The 22,157-nt window shown below is 55.5% G+C and overlaps 2 protein-coding genes across 2 annotated transcripts; one reads left to right on the top strand and one right to left on the bottom strand.

Annotated features, from left to right (window-relative positions):
- Nucleotides 1-843: 843 nt before the first annotated feature.
- On the top strand, nucleotides 844-9,712 carry Klhl40 (kelch like family member 40). The gene is made up of 6 exons (XM_005337924.3): nucleotides 844-2,044; nucleotides 3,276-3,436; nucleotides 3,697-3,804; nucleotides 3,959-4,144; nucleotides 5,836-5,982; nucleotides 6,827-9,712. Exons 1-6 carry the CDS (start codon nucleotides 887-889, stop codon nucleotides 6,936-6,938), a joined length of 1,872 nt encoding a protein of 623 aa, XP_005337981.2. The 5' UTR covers nucleotides 844-886; the 3' UTR covers nucleotides 6,939-9,712.
- Hhatl (hedgehog acyltransferase like) lies at nucleotides 7,609-22,074 on the bottom strand. The gene is made up of 12 exons (XM_005337925.5): nucleotides 16,253-22,074; nucleotides 14,477-14,595; nucleotides 14,046-14,113; nucleotides 13,406-13,519; nucleotides 13,091-13,285; nucleotides 12,527-12,736; nucleotides 11,947-12,118; nucleotides 11,433-11,577; nucleotides 11,261-11,296; nucleotides 8,552-8,753; nucleotides 7,993-8,134; nucleotides 7,609-7,814 (listed from the first exon to the last, which is right to left on the bottom strand). Exons 1-12 carry the CDS (start codon nucleotides 16,642-16,644, stop codon nucleotides 7,690-7,692), a joined length of 1,920 nt encoding a protein of 639 aa, XP_005337982.2. The 5' UTR covers nucleotides 16,645-22,074; the 3' UTR covers nucleotides 7,609-7,689.
- Nucleotides 22,075-22,157: the final 83 nt, after the last annotated feature.

Here is a 22,157-nt window from a genome sequence, read left to right as displayed (position 1 = left end):
CTGTGTCTAAACACCTAGAATAGTAGATCCTAGGGAGAAATTTTTCTAGCATGCCTGACCCCTTAGAATGCTAAAAACCATCTGTGCACTCCAAGGAACACAGGACCTCGGTGCTTCCAACCCTCATCAGACTGGACTGAGACCCTTAGAGTCCAATTCTCTATCTTCTCATTGTATGGGAGGGAAAACAAACGCTTGACAGAGAAATCCATCCTGTCCCGAGCTCCACAGGAAAATGGTGGCTATCTTCAAAGCAGGAGGATCTCAGAGTTGGGGAAGAAAAAAGGAAAAGGTCTTCCCATTTTATAGGTGAAATTCCACACCCAGGTTCTTGGAGCAGAAAACACGTTGGGTCCAGGGTTTTTCCAGAGTTAGATATGCTCCAGAGAGGGAGGTGGAAGTACAGAGAGTGCCCAGGCCCAAAAGGCAAGAAGAAAGGGAGACCCTTAAAGAGAGGCTCTCATGCTTCCCCATTCTCCCAGAGTCACAGCTTGAGCCACCCTCTTTCCTTGAGGAAGCTCCAGACCAAGAAATCCAGAGTCAGGGTCTGGATGTGCATTTTTTGGAAATGAGGCAGGAAAGCCTACATCTTTCCAGGAAAGCCCAAACACCCACCTTTGCAGCATGAGCCCCCAGGGTTGAGTCAAGGCTTCTCCAAACACCTCACCCTTGCCCCATGAGCCCCCAGGGCTGAGTCAAGGCTGTTCCAGGAGGGGCCTCTGTCCAGCTGTCTCCTGTGCGTCATGTGCAGGAGGCCTAGCAGCTCATCTTACAAGCCAGGGCCACCTTTATATATAGCCCTGTGAGGACAGCTGCGCAGTCTGAGGGCTGCCCAGCAGAAAATCAGGGGTGCAGAGAGGAACACTTGGCACTAAGGGCCCCCACCATGACTCTGGGCTTGGAACAAGCGGAGGAACAGCGGCTGTACCAGCAGACGCTCCTGCAGGATGGGCTCAAGGACATGCTGGACCACGGCAAGTTCCTGGACTGTGTGGTGCGGGCAGGAGAGCGCGAGTTCCCGTGCCACCGCCTGGTGCTGGCCGCCTGCAGCCCTTACTTCCGGGCACTCTTCCTGGCTGAACCAGAGACCGCTGGCGAACTGCGCCTGGAAGATGTGTCCCCAGATGTGGTGGCCCAGGTGCTGAACTACCTGTACACGTCAGAGATCGCGCTGGATGAGGCAAGCGTGCAGGATCTGTTCGCCGCAGCACACCGCTTCCAGATCCCGTCCATCTTCACCATCTGTGTGTCCTTCCTGCAGAAGCGCCTGTGCCTAGCCAACTGCCTGGCCGTCTTCCGTCTCGGCCTACTACTCGACTGTGCCCGCCTGGCGGTGGCTGCCCGCGACTTCATCTGCTCGCGCTTCACGCTGGTGGCGCGCGACGCCGATTTCCTTGGGCTTTCGGCCGATGAGCTCATAGCCATCATTTCCAGCGATGGCCTCAATGTGGAGAAGGAGGAGGCGGTGTTCGAGGCGGTGATGAGGTGGGCTGGCAGCGGTGACGCCGAGGCGCAAGCAGAGCGCCAGCGCGCGCTGCCCACGGTTTTCGAGAGCGTGCGCTGCCGCCTGCTGCCTCGCGCCTTCTTGGAGAGCCGCGTGGAGCGCCACCCTCTCGTGCGTGCCCAGCCGGAGTTGCTTCGCAAGGTACAGATGGTGAAGGATGCACACGAAGGCCGCATCACCATGCTGCGCAAGAAGAAGAAAGACAAGGGGAAGGAGACTGCTGGGACCAAGGAGGCTGATAAGGGCTCAAATGAAGCCAAGACAGGGGAGGATGAAGAGGATGAACGTGTCCTGCCTGGGATTCTCAATGACACACTCCGCTTTGGCATGTTCCTGCAGGACCTCATTTTCATGATCAGTGAGGAGGGTGCAGTGGCCTATGATCCAGCAGCCAACGAGTGCTACTGTGCCTCTCTCTCCACCCAGATCCCCAAGAATCATGTCAGCTTGGTCACCAAGGAGAACCAGGTCTTTGTGGCTGGGGGCCTCTTCTACAACGAGGACAACAAAGAGGACCCCATGAGTGCTTACTTCCTGCAGGTGCCTGGCTGATCTTGGGAGGGACCAGCTAGTGCTGGGTTCTGGGCACTGAGGGGCAGTTTTGGGGGCCAGGAGAGGTCTGTGTCTACTTGAGGGCATTTTACTGCGTCTAGAGTGAGATAGTAGAAAGTTGAAGATAGTTATAGGCAGCTGCACAACTTTGGTATCTCGGTTCCAGATGGATGTTAGGTCCAGATTGGAGCATATTGGGAGTTCTAGCCCTACACAGTGGTTGGTTCAGGCACAGTGAATAGGAAGAGAAAGGCCAGTGTAGGGAGGAGCATTTGCATGAGCATTTGCAAGTCGTGGGACAGGACTTGGCTTATGAAACACATAGTGTCCTAGATTGACCATCCTGCCTAATCCTCTCATTGTACAAATGAGGAAACTGAGACTGAGGAAGGGTCAGGACAGTGGAATGCTCAGTCCAAGTTGGGGGTTGTTACTCTGGAATCTCAGGGGGCAGAAAGAATTTCCTGGAGACTAGCAGTGTAGGTTTGAGCCTTTCTAGTTGGGTGGAATTTGGAGATGGAAAGGGGAAGGTGGCAGTATTCCTGATCACAGAACGGTGAGCAAAGGACAGAGACAGGACTGGGATATAGAAAGCTGAGGGGGTGAGGGAATCCTGGTGCCACGGTTAAGCTCACTGGCTTCGATGGGACCTAATCATGGTTGTGAGGGGCAGCTCCAGCAGCCAGGCCAGCAGTGAAGTCACTGTTTATTTTCACTGATCCTCTGTTTGTCAATAGGAATTATTCTTCCTGCTTGATAAGGTTGTTTGAAGGTTAACGATGCTAATGAAAGTGCTCATCAGCATAGCCCTCAGCTCTCAGAAAACGTTCCAATAAGATGAGCCACTAGTATCTTTATTATAAGAATATGGAGGTCGACAGGGCTGAAGACTGTAGATTTTAAGGATGTTTTTAAGGAAGTAGGGTTACTTTGAAGTTTCCAGAGCAGAGGGCAGGCAGGCCTCGAAGAGGAAATGGCACTAAGGAAGGGCCAAGATCACTGCCGGACCTTTCTCCTCAGTTCTGTGCCCTGGTGCCCCATTATGGTGCTACTTCTCGGCTGCTCTCTGCCCAATGATGGGATGGCAGAGGGGCACCGCCTCCAGGGCCGCCTCCAGACTGCGTTGGCCCGCAGGGAGCCCCTACTCCTTTCTGACCCGAGGTGGCTGGTGGGGGCGGGAGCGGGGTGGGCGGTGGCTGACTGGACGCCCCGCCCACAGTTTGACCACCTGGACTCGGAGTGGCTGGGCATGCCGCCGCTGCCGTCTCCGCGCTGCCTCTTTGGTCTGGGAGAGGCTCTTAACTCCATCTACGTGGTCGGCGGCCGAGAGCTCAAGGATGGGGAGAGCAGCCTGGACTCGGTCCTGTGCTACGACCGGCTGTGAGCGTGGGCTGGGGCGGGCCGGGTCCTGGGGAGGGGCTGTGGATCGAGGTGGGAGCCCCGAGTCCCATACAGTCCCCGACCGCTGGGAGGGGCAGAGGAGGCGAGTCCTGGGCAGGAGCGTGGGTGGGTGGGGCCCAAGGGGGAGTTCCTGGAATGCTTCGGGTGCACCCCGAGTGAGTGTTGGGTGGGAGGGTGAACCAAAGGCCGGGATTGGGCGCACCCTTGAGTCGGGCATCCGCCCCTTGCGTCCGCTCTAGGTCCTTCAAATGGGGCGAATCGGACCCTCTGCCATACGCAGTGTATGGCCACGCTGTTCTCTCCCATATGGACCTCGTCTACGTCATTGGTGGCAAAGGCAGCGACAGGTGAGGCTGGGTCTGCTTCAGCAGAGTTGTAGGTTCCAGCGAAAGCAGAATTCTCCTGAGGCTGGAGGTTTGTCCCCACTGTCCTGGGAGGCGGCCAAGGGCGGGGAGGCTGTATTCAGGCCTCCCTCTAAGCACTCATCCATCCACCCCACAGGAAGTGCCTGAACAAGATGTGCGTCTATGACCCCAAGAAATTCGAGTGGAAGGAACTGGCACCCATGCAGACTGCCCGCTCGCTCTTTGGGGCCACCGTCCATGATGGCCGCATTTTTGTGGCAGCGGGGGTCACCGACACAGGACTGACCAGTTCCGCAGAGGTGTACAACATCGCAGATGACAAGTATGTGGCTTTGGGCCTATGTCAGTCCTCCCTGTGTCTGCCCTGGCAGGAGTCATAGCCCCTGTCTTGGGTCCCTGCTGTTGATTTGGAACATCCCCACAGTAGTCCCTCTCTGATCAGCAGATAGGTGGGGAGGGGGCTTCCCCATGAGGTAGGGCAGGGTTATGGGCGGCAGGGTCTGCAGGAGGGAGCTCCCAGGTGGAGGAGACAAGGGATACCAGGTGCTAGTGAAAGACCAGTGAGGGAGACAGGAGCTGCCCTGCTGGGATGTTAGGAAAGAAAAAATGGAGCTGACCTCCAGCTGGGCTCAGCCAGCAATAGTGGGAGAAGCCAGTTCTGGGGCCGGGTAGGTGACCAGAAGGGCTGAGACACTTTATTCTGAGACTAATGAAATGCTTCTGATGGGTTTTAAACTCCACCTGTTTTTCTAACATGCCTCATGGCAGCTGATGTAGAGAGCAGATCAGGGATTTTCTAGGAGGCAAGGGGGCAGGGGGTCAGGGGTGTAGCTGTAGCAAGAGGTGATGGAAGTCTGGAGCCTGGAACTGGGGTGCAGTGGGGAGGAGCCACTGGAGGACTTAGGCCAGGGCCTCTCTGGCTGTAATATACAGAAATCTCCCTAGTGTCGTGTTAATATGCAGATTCTGGATTTCAGATATGGGGAGGGGCCTATATTTCTAAGGATACCCTGGTAATGTTGGTGCTGCAGGCCTAGGGACCACCCTCTGAGTAGCAAGGGTTTAGGAGATGAAAGAAGGAGGGCATAGTGATGATCTGGATGTTGGGGCAAGAAAGAAGTGGATGCTTTTGAGTGAGAATGGGAGGCCATTTGTTGAGGAAACATTGGGGTTTAGATGGCAAGAGTGAAGGTCCAGACAGGACATGTGGACTTGAGATGCCTGCCTGAGGCTATCCAGGAGGAGCCTACAGGGGCAGAAAGGGGGCTGAGGTAGAGAGAGAGATTGAGGGCCCAAGAGTACAGAGGGGACAAACTTCATAAGGAGGGGGAGTGCCCATGGCAGGAGCAGAGGTCCAAGCCCCAAGAATGATGGGAGAGATGCATTATCCAGGAAGAGTAAGAGAAGCTGACCCTGGAGAGGCAGGAGGTGAGGACAGTCACCTCTGTAGTGGCAGGCCGTGGGCCCTGAATTTTACAGCCCTGGGGTGGATGGGGCTTTTGGAGGGTGGGAATGAAGGCCCAGCTGCAGGAGCCAGGGAGTGAGAAGAGTTAGGCTGCGAGAGGAGACAGGAGTGCAAGGGAACAGGGGCTTAAATGGCCACTGAGGAGCCAGGGGAATGTGTCCAGGGCAGTTCTGGGGGCCTGCTGGGGGCTGGGATCCTGAGTTAGCAGGCAGGAGTTAGTTCAGGAGAGAAGAGGGACATGGGAGATCCATGGGGGACTTTGCTGGGCCAGTTGGATAAATGACAAGGGGGCAAGGAAGGGAAAAGGGAGGAGCAAGAGAATGGGGGAGGAGGTGAATCCAGAGGGGCCCCCGAGAACAGAGTCAGGATGAGCTGAGGCCCAGGCAGGGGCACCGGGCAGGCACCCAAGAAAGTCGGGAAACAGGAAGCTGCCCTGGGAGTGTGAGAGGCTAGGACTCAGATTTCAAAGGGTGCAGCTGGAGTTGAGAGCACCGGGATAGCAGGGACAGGCCCTCTAGATGATGCACCTTCTCACCCCACTGCCACAGGTGGGCACCCTTTGAGGCCTTTCCACAGGAGCGCAGCTCACTCAGCCTGATTAGCCTGGTGGGCACCCTCTATGCCATTGGTGGCTTCGCCACACTGGAGACTGAGTCCGGAGAATTGGTCCCCACAGAGCTCAACGACATTTGGAGGTGAGCCTGGCCCCAAGGAATCAAGGGGGAATTCAGAGCTAGGCTGATTTCCCCACAGCCTTGCAAGCTCATGTGTGGGCAAAGCTGATCCCTCTTCCAGGGAATTTTGGGGGAAGGAATAACAAACACACCCGACTCGCCCCATTTCTACCAGTGGGTCTAGATTTGCACATGTGGTACCTGCCCCACTGAGGAGCTCCAGCAGTGCTGCAGATGGGAGCTGACCCTCAGCTTAGGGTACAGACCCACAGACACAGGGCCCAGGTAGCATCCAGGCCTCTCATCCCCGTTTTCTGGGTGTTTGGTCTAGAGGAAAGTGAGACCAGGACTAGGAAATAGCCTCTCAGCCATTGCTTCCCATGGCTTGTCCTTCATGGGGGTAGGTGGAAGAGGCTCAGCCACCTGGGGCATACCTGAACCTTCAGTCACTTGGTGCTGCAAGTGGCCTCTGGAGGAGTAGGGCTGCTAGGGGAGTGGGGTGCGAGGGACTTCTGGAATGTTGAATACGGAACTCTCGGGAGGACAGGGTGGGTGTGTGTGTGGGGGGGCCAGTGTAGATCTTCCTGGAGGGAGGTGGATTTTGAGGAGTGTGGGAACCCTGGAGAGGTGGCCTTTCCTGAGGAGGTAGCTCTGGATTATGGGGTGGATTTTCTTGGTGGTGACTCTTTGGGAGGCCCCCTTCCAAGAGCATGGGAATTTCCAGGTATCTAGAGATAGACCTGGGCTGGAGTACACTTCCTGGAGATGGGTGTAGTGTACCCAGCCAACCCTCCCTGCTGGGTCCCATTTTGGACTCAGCTGATGAAGCTCTTCACCCTTGTCCCCACTCTTTCCCCCACCCCAGATATAACGAGGAGGAGAAGAAGTGGGAGGGCGTCCTGCGGGAGATCGCCTACGCAGCCGGCGCCACCTTCCTGCCTGTGCGGCTCAACGTGCTGCGCCTGACTAAGATGTGACCAGCCTAGAGGGACCTAACTAAGAACCCCTCCCATCCCACAGCCCTCACAGTCCTGACCTTGTGGGGTTCTAGGGAGGAGGCTGGGAGAGGCAAGAGCCCACCTGGATCTGGTTATGGTGCCCGAGGGGCTGCTTCAGCCAGAGAAGGGCTGTTGCTGCCCAGTGTTAGCCTTTCAGGCAGGGAGGAGAAACTCAGGGCCCCTCCAGGGTTATCATATTTCTCCTGGGTCCTCCTGGCTCATAAGCCATTATCACAGGGGAGTATCCAAGGCTGTGTCCTGGCCAAGCCCCCAGTCTGGCCATGTGTGCAGGTAAAGTTTCCCACAAGACACGGTCCACTTGCCCATCTGATGGGAGTGTCCCCATCAAGTGCAGCTTGCAGTGTGGGTACGTCTCCTTCTTCAAGAAGAATAAAATACCTTCTAAGCGAGTAGTTCAGGGTCTGAAATCAGGTTCTCCAAGAGTCAATAATCAGGTGGTTTGAAATTTCGGGCCTTAATATTCTGCTTTTGGGTTGTCAAGGTGGGAGGTCTTCCCCTCATGTGCTGTCCCTTTCACACTGTGTGGGACCCCCCCCCCCCCCCGGAGACCTGGAAACTCCAGCTCTTCAGCCAGGATGGACAAGGAGCCAGGAGATTGCTGGGAACAAGGGGAAAGGAACAGCCCAACTGTGGTAGAAAAGTCTTTTATTCTGTCAATGAGGCCCTCTCTGGCCCCGCCTGGGCCTGGGACCCAGGAGCACCCTCCCACCTACTCTAGCTTCTCTTTGTCCTGCCTCTGCTCCTCCTCCAGTGCCAGGGTTCGCTCATGTTCCTTCACCAGCTGGACACCACAGTAGGTGACAAACAGGATGGCCAGTGTGGTCTGGGGGAACCCTGTTGGGGAAGGAGTCATCAGTGCCCACAGCAGCCCATCCGCAATGACTTTTCTCTTCCCATCCCTCTCCCCATTGGATGGCCCTCTTTGCCGAGTTCCTGGGGTATTGGGGTATGGAAGGAGCATTTTAGAAGGTCACAGTCCTTGAGGTTGATGTATCCCAAACCCATCTCTCACCTGTAAGTAGCAGACGTCGGGCGACCAGTTCTGTGAACTCGAAGCTGTTCAGGCTCACAAGGTTGTACATGATGATGGCCCAGAAGTTTATGGCCCCACAAAGAGCCCGGACCCTACGGGACATCTGCTCTGACAGACGGGCCTGCCCAGTTCAGGAGAGCGATGGCAGCAAGGTGAGAGGCCCAAAGGAAAGAGGACATGGTTAGTCAATGGCCTGGCCTACAGGGCCACTTGTCCTGGGGATATTCACGGGTGTCCGGGAATCCCAGGCCAATTGTTTGTCATTATTAAACCCGGGGAAACTGAGTCCTGGGGAGAGGATAAGAACTGGCAAACAAGGCCAGGCCTCCGTGTATTGGGCCTGATCCACAGAAGGAAGAAAGGGACAGATTCCCACAGGACAAGCCATTGACCTGACAATCTGGAAGGCGGTGGTGAGAAAGTTCTAGGCTGGAGATCAAGTGTGTCTGGACACCTCCAGAAAACAGCAGTGCCACCCTGTCCTGCGGGCGACCCTACCAATCTCAGCCCATCCCAGTCCCAGACCTCCCCTGCTTACCTCAACTTGTGCAAGAGGCCCGTGCTCTGCCAGCTTCTGTACCCACAGCTCAAAGTTGAGGCCAAAGCAGTTAAGGAATGACCACAAGTAGACAATGTCACAAGGCCCAAGCCACAGAGTGGTGATGGCAAATGTGGCCACTGAGGCCACCAGCTCTGGGATCACTGCAGAGTGTTCCCCACCAAGGTGGTCATACACATATCTACAGAAAAGATGAAAGCAGAGGCCCGTGGGAGGGTGGGAAAGGACAGGTGTGAGGCCAGCAGAGGATGCACAACAGGGGCAGCCCTCTTCCTGCTGTCACCCTGAGGACAAGACAATGTTTTGGACTTAGGTGACTGCTTTTCCTCTGCCCAAATCCAAATTGCACAGGGCTCAGCCTTGGACTTTGTATCTTCTCTAGCTGTGTTCATTCACTCCTCCAAAGATCTCTCTCAGACTCAAGACTTTGAACACTGCTTGTTTAGCCCAGTCTCTCTTTGATTTGTGTCTCCAATTGCTTCTAGACATCTCACTTGAATGACTGATTCCCTCCTCTCTGCCCAAACCAGCTCCATCCCCATCTCCATCATCCCTTCAGTTGCTATAAGCCCTGGTACCAGTTGCATTCTCAGTTTTCCTCTTCACTCACATCCAAACCAGCAAATTCTATTGACTCCGGTCAGTCCTGACCACTGCTCACAGCTTCTAACCTCCTCCCACTCGAGTCCAGGTGGACTAGACCACTTAATGACCTTCCTACTTTGGCCTCTGTCCGCCGTCCCCCAGCCCCTTCTTCACACAGCAGCCAGAGGCTTAGCTCAGATCACGTCATTTCCATGGTTAAACCACGCCCCCATGACTTCCGGGAATTCCATCACCCTCCTCCACCCCACACATCTCCTTATCACTCAAGTCAAATACCTCCTCACAGAAGGCCGCCCAGACCCCAGCTAAAGAAGCTTCTACCCTGTAACCAAATTCTATCCCCTTACACTTACCACTCTCTAAAATTATCTTATTGATGTTTGTTTGCCTGTTTATGGTTTACCTGTTTTTCTCCCCCACTAGACTGTAAGCTCCCTGATTTCAGGGTCTTTGCCATATTCACTGCTTGTATCCCCAGTGCCTAGAACAGTGCTTGGCACACAGTAGGTGCTCAATAAATATTTGTTAAATAAATTCAGTGGAAGACTCATTGACTAACCTCCTCATTTCCATTGGTTTCTTCTCCACAGCACCTCAGCCACCCACTCCCATGGTCAGACCCCAACTCTGTCACCCTTTGAAATTTCACTCCTTGTTAATTCTCACTTTTTTTGCCCAACCCCTTCTGACACTTGGCTCCCCAGCTCGTTCTTCAATCCCAGTGATCCCTCCCATCTTTACCACCCTCTTTAACAGGCTTATGCTCCAATGAGTCATCATTATAAATAACCTTAAGCCCCTTATTTTTCAATTCTTCCTTCTTGACCATCTGGGAGAGCCGATTACCAGCTTTCTCTTGACCTGCACCCCCACAGCTAAGCCCTGATGGGAAAGCCTCACGTCTTCACACGTTGGAGGCTGAAACCCACTACCTCCAACCCCACCTGGCCTCTTGGAGCTGAGCTCTCTATAGGCAGGTGCTTCTCCCACATTGCAATGGCTACTGCACCCCTCTCTCTCCTGAAAGTGTAAGAGGGTGTGGTGGGCACTTGGGAAGGAGGGCCTGTATGCTGCCTCCTCAGCCTATAGTGGCTTCTCTTCTTCCTCCTGAAGGTGGGCCTCTGCCTGAGAGTGGACACTATCACCTCCTTCCTCCTCAGGACCTCAGTCCACCAATTGCCCCTCCATCCTGCATTACCAGCTCTTCTGTTGAATAGTTCCCCTCAGCACCAGGGCTGTCCCAGTACCTCCTACCTTTAAAACACCCCACAACTCCCTTTGGTTACCCCTCTGTCTTACTCCTTCAGTCCCAGGCTTCTCCCAGTTGTCCACACACTCCCCCACAGTCCCTCGATTCCCTTTCACTGCCCCTGCCTCCCCAGGGGAAGGCTGAAAAGCTCCATGTCACCAATGCTAATCCTCAGCCTCCAGCTCCCTTGAACCTCAGCAGCACCTGGCCCCGTGGCCCCCTCCACGCCTGGATGGTCTTTCCAAGCTTCCAGGGTGTCATATGGCCTTGATTCTTCTCCTGCTCCTCAGTTCCTTCTCCTGGCTCTTCCTTCTCCCTCCAACCAAAGTCCTTGCAGGACCAATATTGGCTGACCCCAACTCTCCTCGACCTGTACCCCAGGTTTTATGCACTCCCAAGGCTGCAGCACAACTACCCTCCCTCATGACACCCACAGTCCCACTGTCCTCCTGACTTCTCTGAGTCCCTGACCCTCAGATGCAGGCACTTCCCTGGATCTCCCTAAGGGTGCCCCCCACAGATTCCAACTAGATGTTTCTCAAACAGAACCTCTCTCTGGAAGTCACTCCATTCTTCCAGGCTGAAGATAGGGGCCCAGAAGTCATCTCCTTCTCCTGGTGTCTCTGCCCCCCACCCCCAGCCCCTTCTCTCCACTTCCAGGGCCCTCAGCCAAGTCCAAACCTGTCTCTCACCTAGACCTCACTCGTCTAAGACAGACTTACTGTCTCCTTGCTTTCCCTGGCCTAGGGGTGATCTCTAAAACCATGGGTAAATCTTGGCACTGCCCAGACACGTGGCACTATAGCTGTGGCCACCCCCTCACCCCAACTTACTTGCAAAGCCAGTCATTGATGCCCCGGTCAAAGTGTCTGTGTGGAAAGAGCAGAAGGGTGTGAGTCCACCTGACACAGAGCTCCCATGGCACAGCGGGAGGGGACATGGTAGGATGGGAAGAAGCTCAGGGACGGTGGGCATCCAAGGTGGGCATCCACTGCTTGTACTCACGTTTCCCCAAAGACATAGAGCGCAGTGATGCACTTAGGAGGCTGAGGCGGGTCCAGGTGGTCCAGGCGCGCCACGGTGTTGACGACACCAAAGAGGACCACAGCCTTCACCCAGTCATACACCAGGTTTGAATAGGCCAGGCCAGCTGGGGACAAGGTGCTGTCACTACCCAGGGCCCATCATCACCTTGGCCTCCCTTGATGACCCCCAAGTCCCAGGGGAGGTGCTGAGCCCTGCCTTCCCCCTGGACACTTCTCTCCAAAGGTTGGGGGAAAGGAGAAGTCCTTGCCACCTGCAGCCCACAAGGAGAATTTGCCTCTTCCTGGGGGAGCACCAGGCCCCACCTTCCCCGTGGGGACCCCCATCTCCACTTGTGAAAATCAATCACAGCCCTGACGAAGGGCAGGCTGTTGGAGATACTGCTCCAGCCTCATAGGACAAAGCTAAGGTCAAGTCCCAGGCATTTCAAAGAATAAGTCCCCGTTCCTGCACCCTTGGTGATGTGGGGACCCACCGAGGGCGCTGTCTGGGAGGCGATTGGCAAACTTGAGGTCATTGGGGATGGTGAGGATGTAGAAGAAGTGAAAGAAGATGTCCACTGCTATGATGGCCACCACGCTGAGACCTGCCTGGGCCCGGATGCGCCACAGCTCGCCCTCGGGCCTCACTGGTTCCACCTCGCTCACCTGGAGGGATGCAAAATGTCTAGGGGGAGTGCCAAGTGTCTGCTGTGAGGAGCCCTGACCTAGTGGGGGTCACCCTGGGTGGGAGGAGGCAGGCTGCACCCAGGAATTCCGCTCAAGGGTGGAGACACCCTGAAGTCTGGGGAGGGTTCTGTCCGACAAGGGGAGACCAATCCTGTCTTGGGAGCCCCATTTGAGCAGGAGGGGAACCGTCATAGCTTGGGAGTCCTGTCTGAGAGAAGACACATCTCCACCATGTGATCCTTGTCTAAGGCGGAAACGTGGCTGCATCCTGGGGTCCTACCTGAAGATGGGGTGCAGCCTGCCTGGGGAGTTCTACCTGAGATAGGAGCCTCTGTCTGAAAAAGGAGACCTAGCCTTGTTCTGGGAGGCCACAAGATGTCCCCTCACCTGAGTGTGGAAGCGATCAAAGGTCATGATGGGCCCAAAGAAGAAGAAGGGCAGGTAGAAGTTGTACTTGAGCAGGTCGGCTAGGGAGTAGCGGCGGTCAGGGCGGGCACAGCTCTCCAGTGCGAAGCTGGTGCAACGCAGCACGGTAAAGCCGCAGCCCCCATGAAACAGCACCTCTTGAAGATCAAAAGTGCCTGTTACAAACCCGCTCTGGAGGGGAGAGAACAGGCCGCCAGCTCACCAGGGGGCCTCACACCTCTGGGGAAAAGCAACCCCTTTCCAGCTTCCCAGGGGGACCCCAGCCTGGTCCCACCCTTCCCCTCTTCCAGAGCCAGTTAACATGGACGATTGCTCTATCCCAGCAATGTGATAGAACAGAGGACCGGCTGGACACACCTGTGCTGCAGTGCAGGTGACCGCCTGGTTGTCAGGGCACACTCAAAGGCTTGAAGATGGGTAGAAAAGTGAAGGAAATACTTGGGGATACTTGGGAGGCAACGGCTTTAAATGAAGCAAAAGGCTTGGGGTCCTATCCCTGTACCCTTCTAATACCCCAGTGCATACCTGCCAGGAGATGAGGGGGTCCATCTTGAAAGAGGCCAGGCTGGCCAGGCCAAGGCCAAGACAGAGCCAGGGTTGACCCAAGAGTGAGGCCACATAGAGGGCCACACAGTGGCCAAGCAGCAGCAGCAGGTACCAAGGGCCCATTGTGCCCATCACAGCCAGGGCTCCGTACACAGCATACATCCAGGAGCGGAGCTGTGGAGAAGTGAGGTTCTGGTTTTCCTATGCTCCTGGGGGTAGGACCCCTAAATAGATTTCCCACAACCTTTGCAGCTAAGGAGAAGCTGATGAGGGTGGGGGGCAGATTCAGCTCACCTGGGGGGCAATCATTGTGCAGAGTTTGGCAAACAGCACGTGTCCAGAGAGGGCGAAGATGATGACATTTCGGAAGGAAGTGAACCACATCACCCACTCAAAGTCAGCTACATCCTGGGACAGCCAGGGACAGGAGATGAGGAAGGTTAGGGTGGGTGAGGGAGGACAGCAGGCCGGTACCCCAACTGGGAAGAGCCCTAGCACCTTCCCAGATTCCTTGTTCTTTTCATGCATTAGAAGAGGAGCAACGGCTCCAGGTCCCTGCAGTCCCTTCTGAAGGAAGTACCCAGGTAGAAAAGAAGGGAGGAATGAGCGCACCACAAGGACAGCACTGTCCCTCAAATCCCTCTCCCCCTCTGCTCAGCACAGTGCCTGACACTGTACCACTGCTGCCCTGTTCCTGGAAAGGGTGGTGCTGGAGGCCCCGCTGAAGCTCATCCTGCTTATGAACCTGTTTTCTAAGTGAGTGGGGCTGGGGAGGGGCCGTGGAGAAGCTGAGGTGCTGAGGCTCAAGCTAGAGACCCCCTTTGTGAGACGCCAGAAAATCTGGGATAGCGGAGAGTGGGGAAGAGTTAGGGATGGGGACACGTGCCAGGGGTCAGGGACCCTAAGCAGGGACCCTGGGATGTGGGAGACCTACCATCTTCCGGCCAATGTACTCCCAGCCGGGTCGCACAGACTCCCGGAAGGCCTTCCTGTGGGCCCCATCTGAGAACAGAGCGTGGCCTCAGTGGAAGGGGTCTTTCACATGCCCTCCCAGGCCTGTCCCCAAGGACGAGGCTGCCCCCACCTGGGGAGAGGGGAACAGGTCTGCCAGGTGTCTAGCTCTGGGAACAGGGCAGAAGTTAGGGGAATGTGGGTCTCTTGTTCTGCCCCGGCCTCGCCCTGGGTCTTGGTGTGTATCTATCTGGGTCCAGGTCTCTGTCTCTGAGTGTCTATGAATGTGGGGGGACAGGCTCTGTGTCCATGTCTCTAGGTCTGGAACCTATATATTTCTTGCCTTGCTGATTAGAACCCTGAGGCCCCCAGGGGAAGATAGATCCCACCCCTGCCTCAGGGCCCGGTTGTTACCTTGGGATGCTTCAAGGAGGCCCCTGCCAGCATAGGCCAGGGACCCACTCAGCACCAGGAAGTAGAGACCCAGCTCAGCTGCAGGCAGTGCTGTCTTGATGCCCATAGCCTGGACAGGGCTGGGGAGACAGGCAGGTGAGGGCCCAGCCTCCAGCCCCACCTGGACCTCCACAGGGGTACTAGGCCTCCATTCTGAACAGAGACCACTCCATCCACCCCTTGGGGTCTGGGGGAGTACGGCATCACTCTCCCCACCCTTGTGTGCCCTTCACTCCTCCCCTCCCGACTGCTGCTCCAGTTCCAACCCCTTTCACTGAAGGTTCTTGAAAGTCTAGTCTCCACTCAGTCTACCTTTGTCACCTTCCTTTACTCCTTCACACCTTTCGGATGGATTGGTTTCCACCCTCTGCCAAGACTCCTGCCAAGGCCCTCTTGAACTTTCAGGAGAGCAAACCCTATCTCTAGCACCTCAATCAGGTTTCTGGCCTCTAGGGTCCCCCTACCTCAGTGAGACTCCTTCAGCTCCTAAGAAAGCCAAACTCTCTCCAAGACCCCTTCTCTGACTCCTACTCACACCCTGAGTGGCCTTTCCTTCTCTGAGACCCTGTAACCTCCCAGGTCCTGCCCCCAGCACCAAGCCTCCCACCCTGTCATTCAGCCTTTTATCTTTTGCAGACCCCACACCCAGCAAGCCCCCCGTGCTCTAGCCTGCCTCGTCCCTGGTCCCTGCCTGTGTCTGCATACTGTCCCACCCGCAGTGCTCTGTGTACTCTGGTCCTGGCCACTGTCTGGAGGCTATGCTATTTGAGAAGGTGCCCTGGAGAAGTGGGTGTGGGGCCAGGGCCAGGAGGGCACAGGGAGCATGCTGGCTGCTGTCCAAGGTGCTGATCAGTTTAAGGGCCAGGGTGAGTCTAGCCACTCCCTCCTGCCAGCACCCAGCTTGTTCCCAGGAGTCCTGCTGGGCCAACCCTGGGAACTCAGCTAGCACCTATGCTCTTTCCACCCTACTTCAGCCTGGCCCAGTGTCAGTTCCTAAGGGACCCATAGGTACAGACTCAGGGCCTAAATGAATGAGAGGAACTTGTGTAGGTGCCCCTTGGGCTGAGTTGGGCCCTGTCTCCCACCTCAGTTCCTCCCCTAAATCACAGGCCAGCCTTCCCCACCCTGCGTGCAGCTCTTCTGGACCCCCCAGCTGACATTCTCCCCAGATGGAGGGGGTCACAGGCCAGAATGGGGAAGGGACCCATTAAAGCCACAGGACGAGCCTGGGACAGGCTCAAGACCAGATATTCTCCGTGAGCCCCTCTGGAATCTCAGATGAGGCCATTGCTGCCCTGCCCGTGTCAGGGGGCTGCCAGGGGGCTGTCATCGGAGCCCGGGGGCCAGTATGCCTCCTCATCAGCCGGGTGGGGGGAGGGAGGGGATCAGGTTAATGGAGCAGAAGCTTGAAACCGGAGCACAGCGAAGAGCCCGAGGAATAGCTTTGTCAGCTGCCTCCCACTCGCCACTTTCCAATTTTAGCTCCCCATGGCCGGTGCAGAAGTGTCCCCAGTGAGGCTTCAGTGAGGAGCTGGCCCCCAGCCCGGGGCCTTTCCTGTTAGACCCCCCAACATGGACCGGCCTGTGGAAGCAGGAGTGGTCCCTTCCCCCGGTCCTGTCTCAGGTGCACCTGGAGTAAAGCCCACCTTGGGGCCTGTGATCTGCAATCAGGAGCCTGGGGTGGGCCCCACAGGTCTCCAGGGCCCCAGAATGGCTGCATCCCCAGCTGGCACTGACCTTGAGGAGGCTGCGAGGGACCCTGGCACACTGCCCACCTCGGGGCTCCGGGGTCCTTGTATCCGACTGTGCGTCTGTCCGACCAGCTGAGCTCTGGGGCCACGGTGGGGTGTGTCCAGCCCTGGGGTCCCCACCCCCTCGAGGCTATGAGCGGTGAGTGGTGACAGCAGGCAGAGGAGGGGGAGGAGGAGGGTAGGGAGGAGGTGGCCTTCCTGGAGCGGAGCTGAGCAGAGTGCTGCAGAGCTGCTGGCCGCAGGGAGCCGCAGGGAGGCTGGGGGGGGAGGGGGTGGCCAGAGGCACAGACTCAGACAGGGACACCTGGGTCTCACTTTAGTTTGTGCCCTTGCCCCTAGAGATCCTGTGTCTCTCTCTCTTGCTACTAGCCAGGACATCCTTCTTTCAGGAAGCCTTCCAGGTGGCCCCACGAGCCTCTACAGACTTGTGAGCCCTGCCCCCGTTGTAGTATCACATTCACACACACACGAAAATGCTTTCCCATCTCTGCTCTGTGGACTGTAGCTCCCACTTTACATGCCACCTCCCGAGGGCTGTCCAGGGAAAACCTCTCGTTCCTTTTTATCAAGCCAACTCCTGCCTGGACAGGCACTAGTACCTGGGGGAGGACCGACTTGCCTAGTGGGATTGGAACTGGCACGGGGTGTGTTTGAAAGGGGCTCCCACCCCCAAGCCCTGTCCTATAGGGAGTTGCCTGGATGGAGGGGTGCTAGAAGGGTCACTTGGCAAGCCTTGAATGGGTACTTGCAATGGCTGGCATTAGCATTTTTTTTTTTTTTGTACCAGAGATTGAACTCAGGGGCACTCGGCCACTGAGCCACATCCTCAGCCTTATTTTGTATTTTATTTAGAGACAGGGTCTCACTGAGTTGCTTAACACCTAGCTTTTGCTGAGGCTGGCTTTGAACTCCCAATCCTCCTGCCTCAGCTTCCTGAGCCATTGGGATTACAGGTGTGCGCCACTGCACCTGGGAGCTAGCATCATCTTGATGGCAGAGTAGAGCAGACAGGAAGAAATGTCCCTAACCTACTGTGGCTCCTGGAGAGAGACACAATACCCCAACCCTAGTAACCTGATGGGAAGGGGTAAACTGATGGCCCCATTGAGAGGACAGGATCTTCCAATAGTTCCCCTTTGGGATGAGGCCCCCATAGTCTTGGGAAGCTGTATGTATTTTGTCATGTCTGTGGGGACCTGTTCATGCATATGCTCCAGAGAACGGGGTTAGGGAGGCCCCACTGGACCTGGTTCAGCTGATCTCCTGAACAACCCCCCTCCAATAAGGTTCAGGTGAGGATGGGCAGTAGAGCCCTGCAGGGGCCCGTGCAAGTCCTAGAAGGGAGAGAGAGACTGCACTAGGCAATAGATCCTCCCAACCTCCAGACATGCTGGCCCAAAGGAAGTCAATATGAGAACCAACACACACTCTACAGAGAATGACACAGAGGTGCATGCCACTGATCCCTGACCCTGAGAATCATGAGTGACAGCCTCGACACAGTGTGGGGTCTGGGTTAGGGCTACAGCTGGGATCATGGGCACTAGAGGAGGCCAGTGTCAGGGAAGAAAGACTTCCAGTCTGGAGGAGGAGTCAACGGTGAGGAGTAATCGTAAGCCAGGATTAACATACATGGATCAACTTTTTAATGTCACTGCAATCTGTAAGGAAAGAGTTACCATTATCTCCGGCTGGTAGAAGAGGAAACTGAGGCACAAGGTGGTTAAGTGGCTGGATCAACCCCGTAAGCTTCTGGAATTGACTGTCCTTCAGGCTGAGAGCCAAGCTCACTCTCACCCGCTGTTGGGCAGGACCAGCCTAGGCCAGGTCTCCACCTGGTGCCCTCCGGAGGCTCCAAGAGAATGGCTCAGGGAGGCAGACAGGGTGGTTTGTGCTGGGACGGAGAACACGGTTGCAGCCCACTGACAGGAACCAGAGCTTCAGCCTGCTGCTGTGTGCTCTGGGCCTCATGTCCTCATTTGTAAAATGGGCACACTGCTGACCTGGCCTCCTGGGTTCTTGGGGGGATCCAGTGACTCACCCCATGACAGAGGCTTGATTCACTGCTTATGAAGAGAGGCTGTGAGGGAGCCACAGCCCCCTAACTCCAGAACCCCAGAGAGGCAGGGCCCACTCAGCAGAGATGTTCCCCAGTGACCCTGCACTGCAGGACCTGCAAGGAATTTGGCACATGCGGATGGCAAGAAGGGTGGAGGCTTAGGGAGGCCAGCTCCACCCTAAGTGTGGGGTATAGGATGGGGGGCCACTGGCTTGGTCAGCCCACAAAACAAGGGACAGGAAGCTGACTGGGCTGAGATCAGCACAAGGACCAGGATCAGCTTCCCAAATGCTGATTCTTCCCAAGGTCCACTGGAAAAGATGTGGGGAGGGAGGCCAATTCTCTCAAATCAGAGTCCCCTTTCACCTCTCAATGTTTTTGTTTTTGCTCAAAATGAAAATGTGGGCAAGTTTCCTGTGTGGGTGTGCATGTGTATGTAGTTGTCTTGTATTGGTTCTGCATAGGGTCTGGGGGTATACACTTTGAGGTATGTTTATGACAGGTGCTTATTGTGTGTGTGTGTGTGTGTGTGTGTGTGTGTGTGTGTGTATGTGGTGTAGCAATGCACTGTGTGGTGTCTGAGTGTGATGTGTGTTGTATGGGTGTATATGTGTGAATATGCAAGGCTTGAGAACTGTAGGTGACGCTACGTTTGTGAAGGTACATATGAGGAGAGGGGGTGGGCAGGTGGAGACTTCCTTGTGCTAAGGGCTGCCTGAGGGCTCATTTGGGGCAGAGGGAAGAGGCTGGTTCTGACCACTGGATGTGGAGGTGCCCAGAGGAGCAGGGAAGGAGCCCAGTGGCAATGGAATGTGTTTGAGTCAGCCAGAGCCAGCCTGCAGTGTTGCTCAGCTGAGCTGCGGTGCCCCAGAGGCCCCACTGGGGACAGTGGCCAAACCACATCCACGTCTCAACCAGGTCTCCCCGGTCAGTGCCGGAACCTGAGCACCCAGAATCACAGCACCTTCCTGCCTAAGGTGTGGCCGGGGGATCATCATGTGAGGTCACTCCACCACTCCACCTGCCTTTTTTTTTTTTTTTTCCACCTGCCTTTTACTTGCCCTGTCCCTTGGCCCTCCAGGGCACCTGCCCCCTCCATGCCTGAGGCCCTGGGCAGGAGCCTCAGGAGTTCTCATTCAGCCCACCTGCTGCCCACCTACCTGAGAGATGGGGAAGCCTTCCTCAGGGTCTGACGATAGTTGGTGCTGCCAGGAGGGGCTGTGGGCACCAACTTGTGCAGACCAAGCTCTACTCCCCACCGCCAGCTGGGTTAGATCTCTCAGGTTCCAGTCCTTGGCCCCCTGACAACTCCTCCTTCCCTTAAAAATCCTTCCAGATTATCCCATGACTCCCCTCTTCATCCCTGCACCCCTACATGAGAGCTGGAATTAGGGGGCTCTGTGGTGCCACAGCCTGTCTCTGCATCCTTCCCCTTCCCCAGCCCCCATCATAGCCCCATTTCCCACACTTCTCTAATGGGACAGGGAGCTCCCAGAAAGAAGGAAGTAAGTCACTTTTATCCCCACTCCCACCCCCACCCAGGCCTGGTGAGGCTGGCATGCAGTTGGCACTCACTGTCTGGTGACTGGCCAGCAGAATGGATAGTGACCTGAAAGGAGTCTGTCTCCCCAGGGGCCTGAGAGTTCCTGGAGTTTGGGGGCCATGTCTCAGCACCTTCATACCTAGGCAAAAGAGCTGCTCAATAAATATTTGCTGACCTAACACAGGGTTATTAAGAGCTAACATTTATGGTGTGCTTACTGTATGTCAGTAGCTGCTCTAAGCCATTTAACACTTTTTAACTCCATGAATCCTAAAGAGGGTTGCGATGATGGAATGGAGTGGATCTGGTCTAACTAAGCTGAAGGTGCCTGGTGCAAGTGCCAGTGGGTGTGATAAAGCCCTGGAATATAGCCCCATGGTAAAACTCTCAAGGTTGAGCCAGAAGCAGTGGCGCACACCTGTAATCTCAGTGATTCAGGAAGCTGAGGCAGGAGGATCACAAGTTCAAGGCTAGCCTCAGCAACTTAGCAAAACTCAAAATAAAAAAAAAATAAAAAGAGCTAGGGATGTAGCTCCGTGGTAGAGCACTCCTGGGGTCAATCCTCAGTCCAAAAATAACAATAACAAAAATGCTCAAGGTTGCCTTTAGAACTTGAAGATTGTATAAACTAGATTTTATATCCACAGGTGACCTAAGTAAGGACTGAACTATGCGCAGACTGACACCGAAAGATGCCAACTCATCAGTTTATCTAAAAATGTGTAAACAAGATCACTGTGTCTGGCTAGCAGCAGCTTTTCTCCCCACTCTCTTATTATAAATCCTATTTTTATTGTAGTGGAATTAAATTAATCTATAGATACATGTTCCTTGTATCACAGTAAACAGCAAGGCAATAATTAGCCTTTTGGGGTATTCTTTGACACCTATTAACAGCCCTTAAGGGAGGTTTTTATTATTGTCCCCATTTTATAGATGACATGGAGTCTCAGGGAGGTTGCTTGATTTTCCCAAGGCCACACAGCTGGCAAGTGGAGAAAGAGATTCACACCCTTTGATGGGATGCTCCTTTCTCTCTCAGCCCAGCCCCAAGCCAAGAAGGACAGCAGAGGTGGGCGTGGATCACACCCTGCCTGCTCTTCTCCAACGTGATCCTAAGGGAGGATGGTTGGTCCTGTGCCTCCTTCTGTCCCAGGGACTCTGCTGAGGACTGGAGCCTGGGTCCCCACATGCTCAGATCACCCTCAGGAGGCTCCCCACAGCCTGAAGAAAGTGCCAGTTACTTGACCTGGTGTCCACACTCTGCATTTGGCCCACTCCTCACTGTCCTTCACTGTCCCCTCCCAGCACAGGCCCTCTTGCTCTTCTCTGGCTCTCTGCTTGGCCATTGCCCTTCACAAGGAACCAGGAAGAAAGTCTGCCTTCCCAGAAGCCCTTAGAGCCCATCAGAATTGCCACTTCATTCCAATGGGCTCTGTGCCACCTTACTGTGGGAGCTCTAGACTGTGCTGCCCTTGGAGGACAGAGGCTCCCTCAGGGGGGTGAGGGCAGTGGGGCCAGCTCTGATCCCCTCCATTCCCATCTCTGAGGGATGGCCTGAGCAGATGTAATCTCAGGACCTCCAGGTGGAGGAAGGAGACGAATTGTCATAGTATGTGCTCCTGCATTTGTGTCACTATACAAGCTACACACATAACTGTGTCTCACGTGGGGACTGTCTGCATCCACATCCACATGTGCTCACTTGTGCTTGCATGTGTGTCTACCTGTGTGTACACAGCTACATGCTCCTGCACCTAGGTGTCTGTGTGTGTCTGCCTCTGTGTGTGCGCCTGTGCACCTGTATGGCCAGTGCGTCTAAGGTGGTGTGTATAGCTATAGGCTACTCATCCTCCCTGGAGTCAGCCTTCCCTGTGGCTGTAATTGCAGCTAAGAGGATGATGCTGTGACAGTCACACAGAAGATGGGGGCTCCCAGGGTCACCTCCCCAGCAGCCTTCCCAGCTCACCATGGGGAGGGAGGTGCACCACACCTATGTCGTCACACACTTCCTTCTGCCCAAAGCTCCAGCCCAGCCCCACTTCTGCTCTCCACCACCAGCGCCCACCCACCCAGCCTTTTGGGAGCAGCAGGAGGTGCCTTCTGGAGCAACCAGTGAGATGCAGAGCTGTTCAGCAGTGAGATGGGCATCCCTGCCCTGGGGAGCTGCTCAACTGGGGACTCTGGTTTTGGAGGCTGACCAGAGTGAAATAATAGCTTCAATCCTCCGAGCCCCATTTTCCCCATCTGTGAAATAGGGCGGCAATCCCCTGTATTATTAGAGGACAG

This window comes from Ictidomys tridecemlineatus, chromosome 2, assembly GCF_052094955.1.
Source record: "Ictidomys tridecemlineatus isolate mIctTri1 chromosome 2, mIctTri1.hap1, whole genome shotgun sequence".
Lineage (NCBI taxonomy): Eukaryota > Metazoa > Chordata > Mammalia > Rodentia > Sciuridae > Ictidomys > Ictidomys tridecemlineatus.
Note: the sequence above shows the minus strand (reverse complement) of the source record. Positions and strands in the feature narration are given on the sequence as shown.

Coding starts and splice junctions, on each gene's coding strand:
- Klhl40 (XM_005337924.3), top strand. CDS start 887: ATGACTCTGGGCTTGGAACAAGCGGAGGAACAGCGGCTGTACCAGCAG. Junction 3,437..3,696: donor GTCCTGTGCTACGACCGGCT/GTGAGCGTGGGC, acceptor CGTCCGCTCTAG/GTCCTTCAAATGGGGCGAAT. Junction 4,145..5,835: donor TACAACATCGCAGATGACAA/GTATGTGGCTTT, acceptor CCACTGCCACAG/GTGGGCACCCTTTGAGGCCT.
- Hhatl (XM_005337925.5), bottom strand. CDS start 16,644: ATGTCCTGGCTAGTAGCAAGAGAGAGAGACACAGGATCTCTAGGGGCA. Junction 14,114..14,476: donor CCTCCTTGAAGCATCCCAAG/GTAACAACCGGG, acceptor CTCTGTTCTCAG/ATGGGGCCCACAGGAAGGCC. Junction 13,286..13,405: donor GCACAATGATTGCCCCCCAG/GTGAGCTGAATC, acceptor ACTTCTCCACAG/CTCCGCTCCTGGATGTATGC.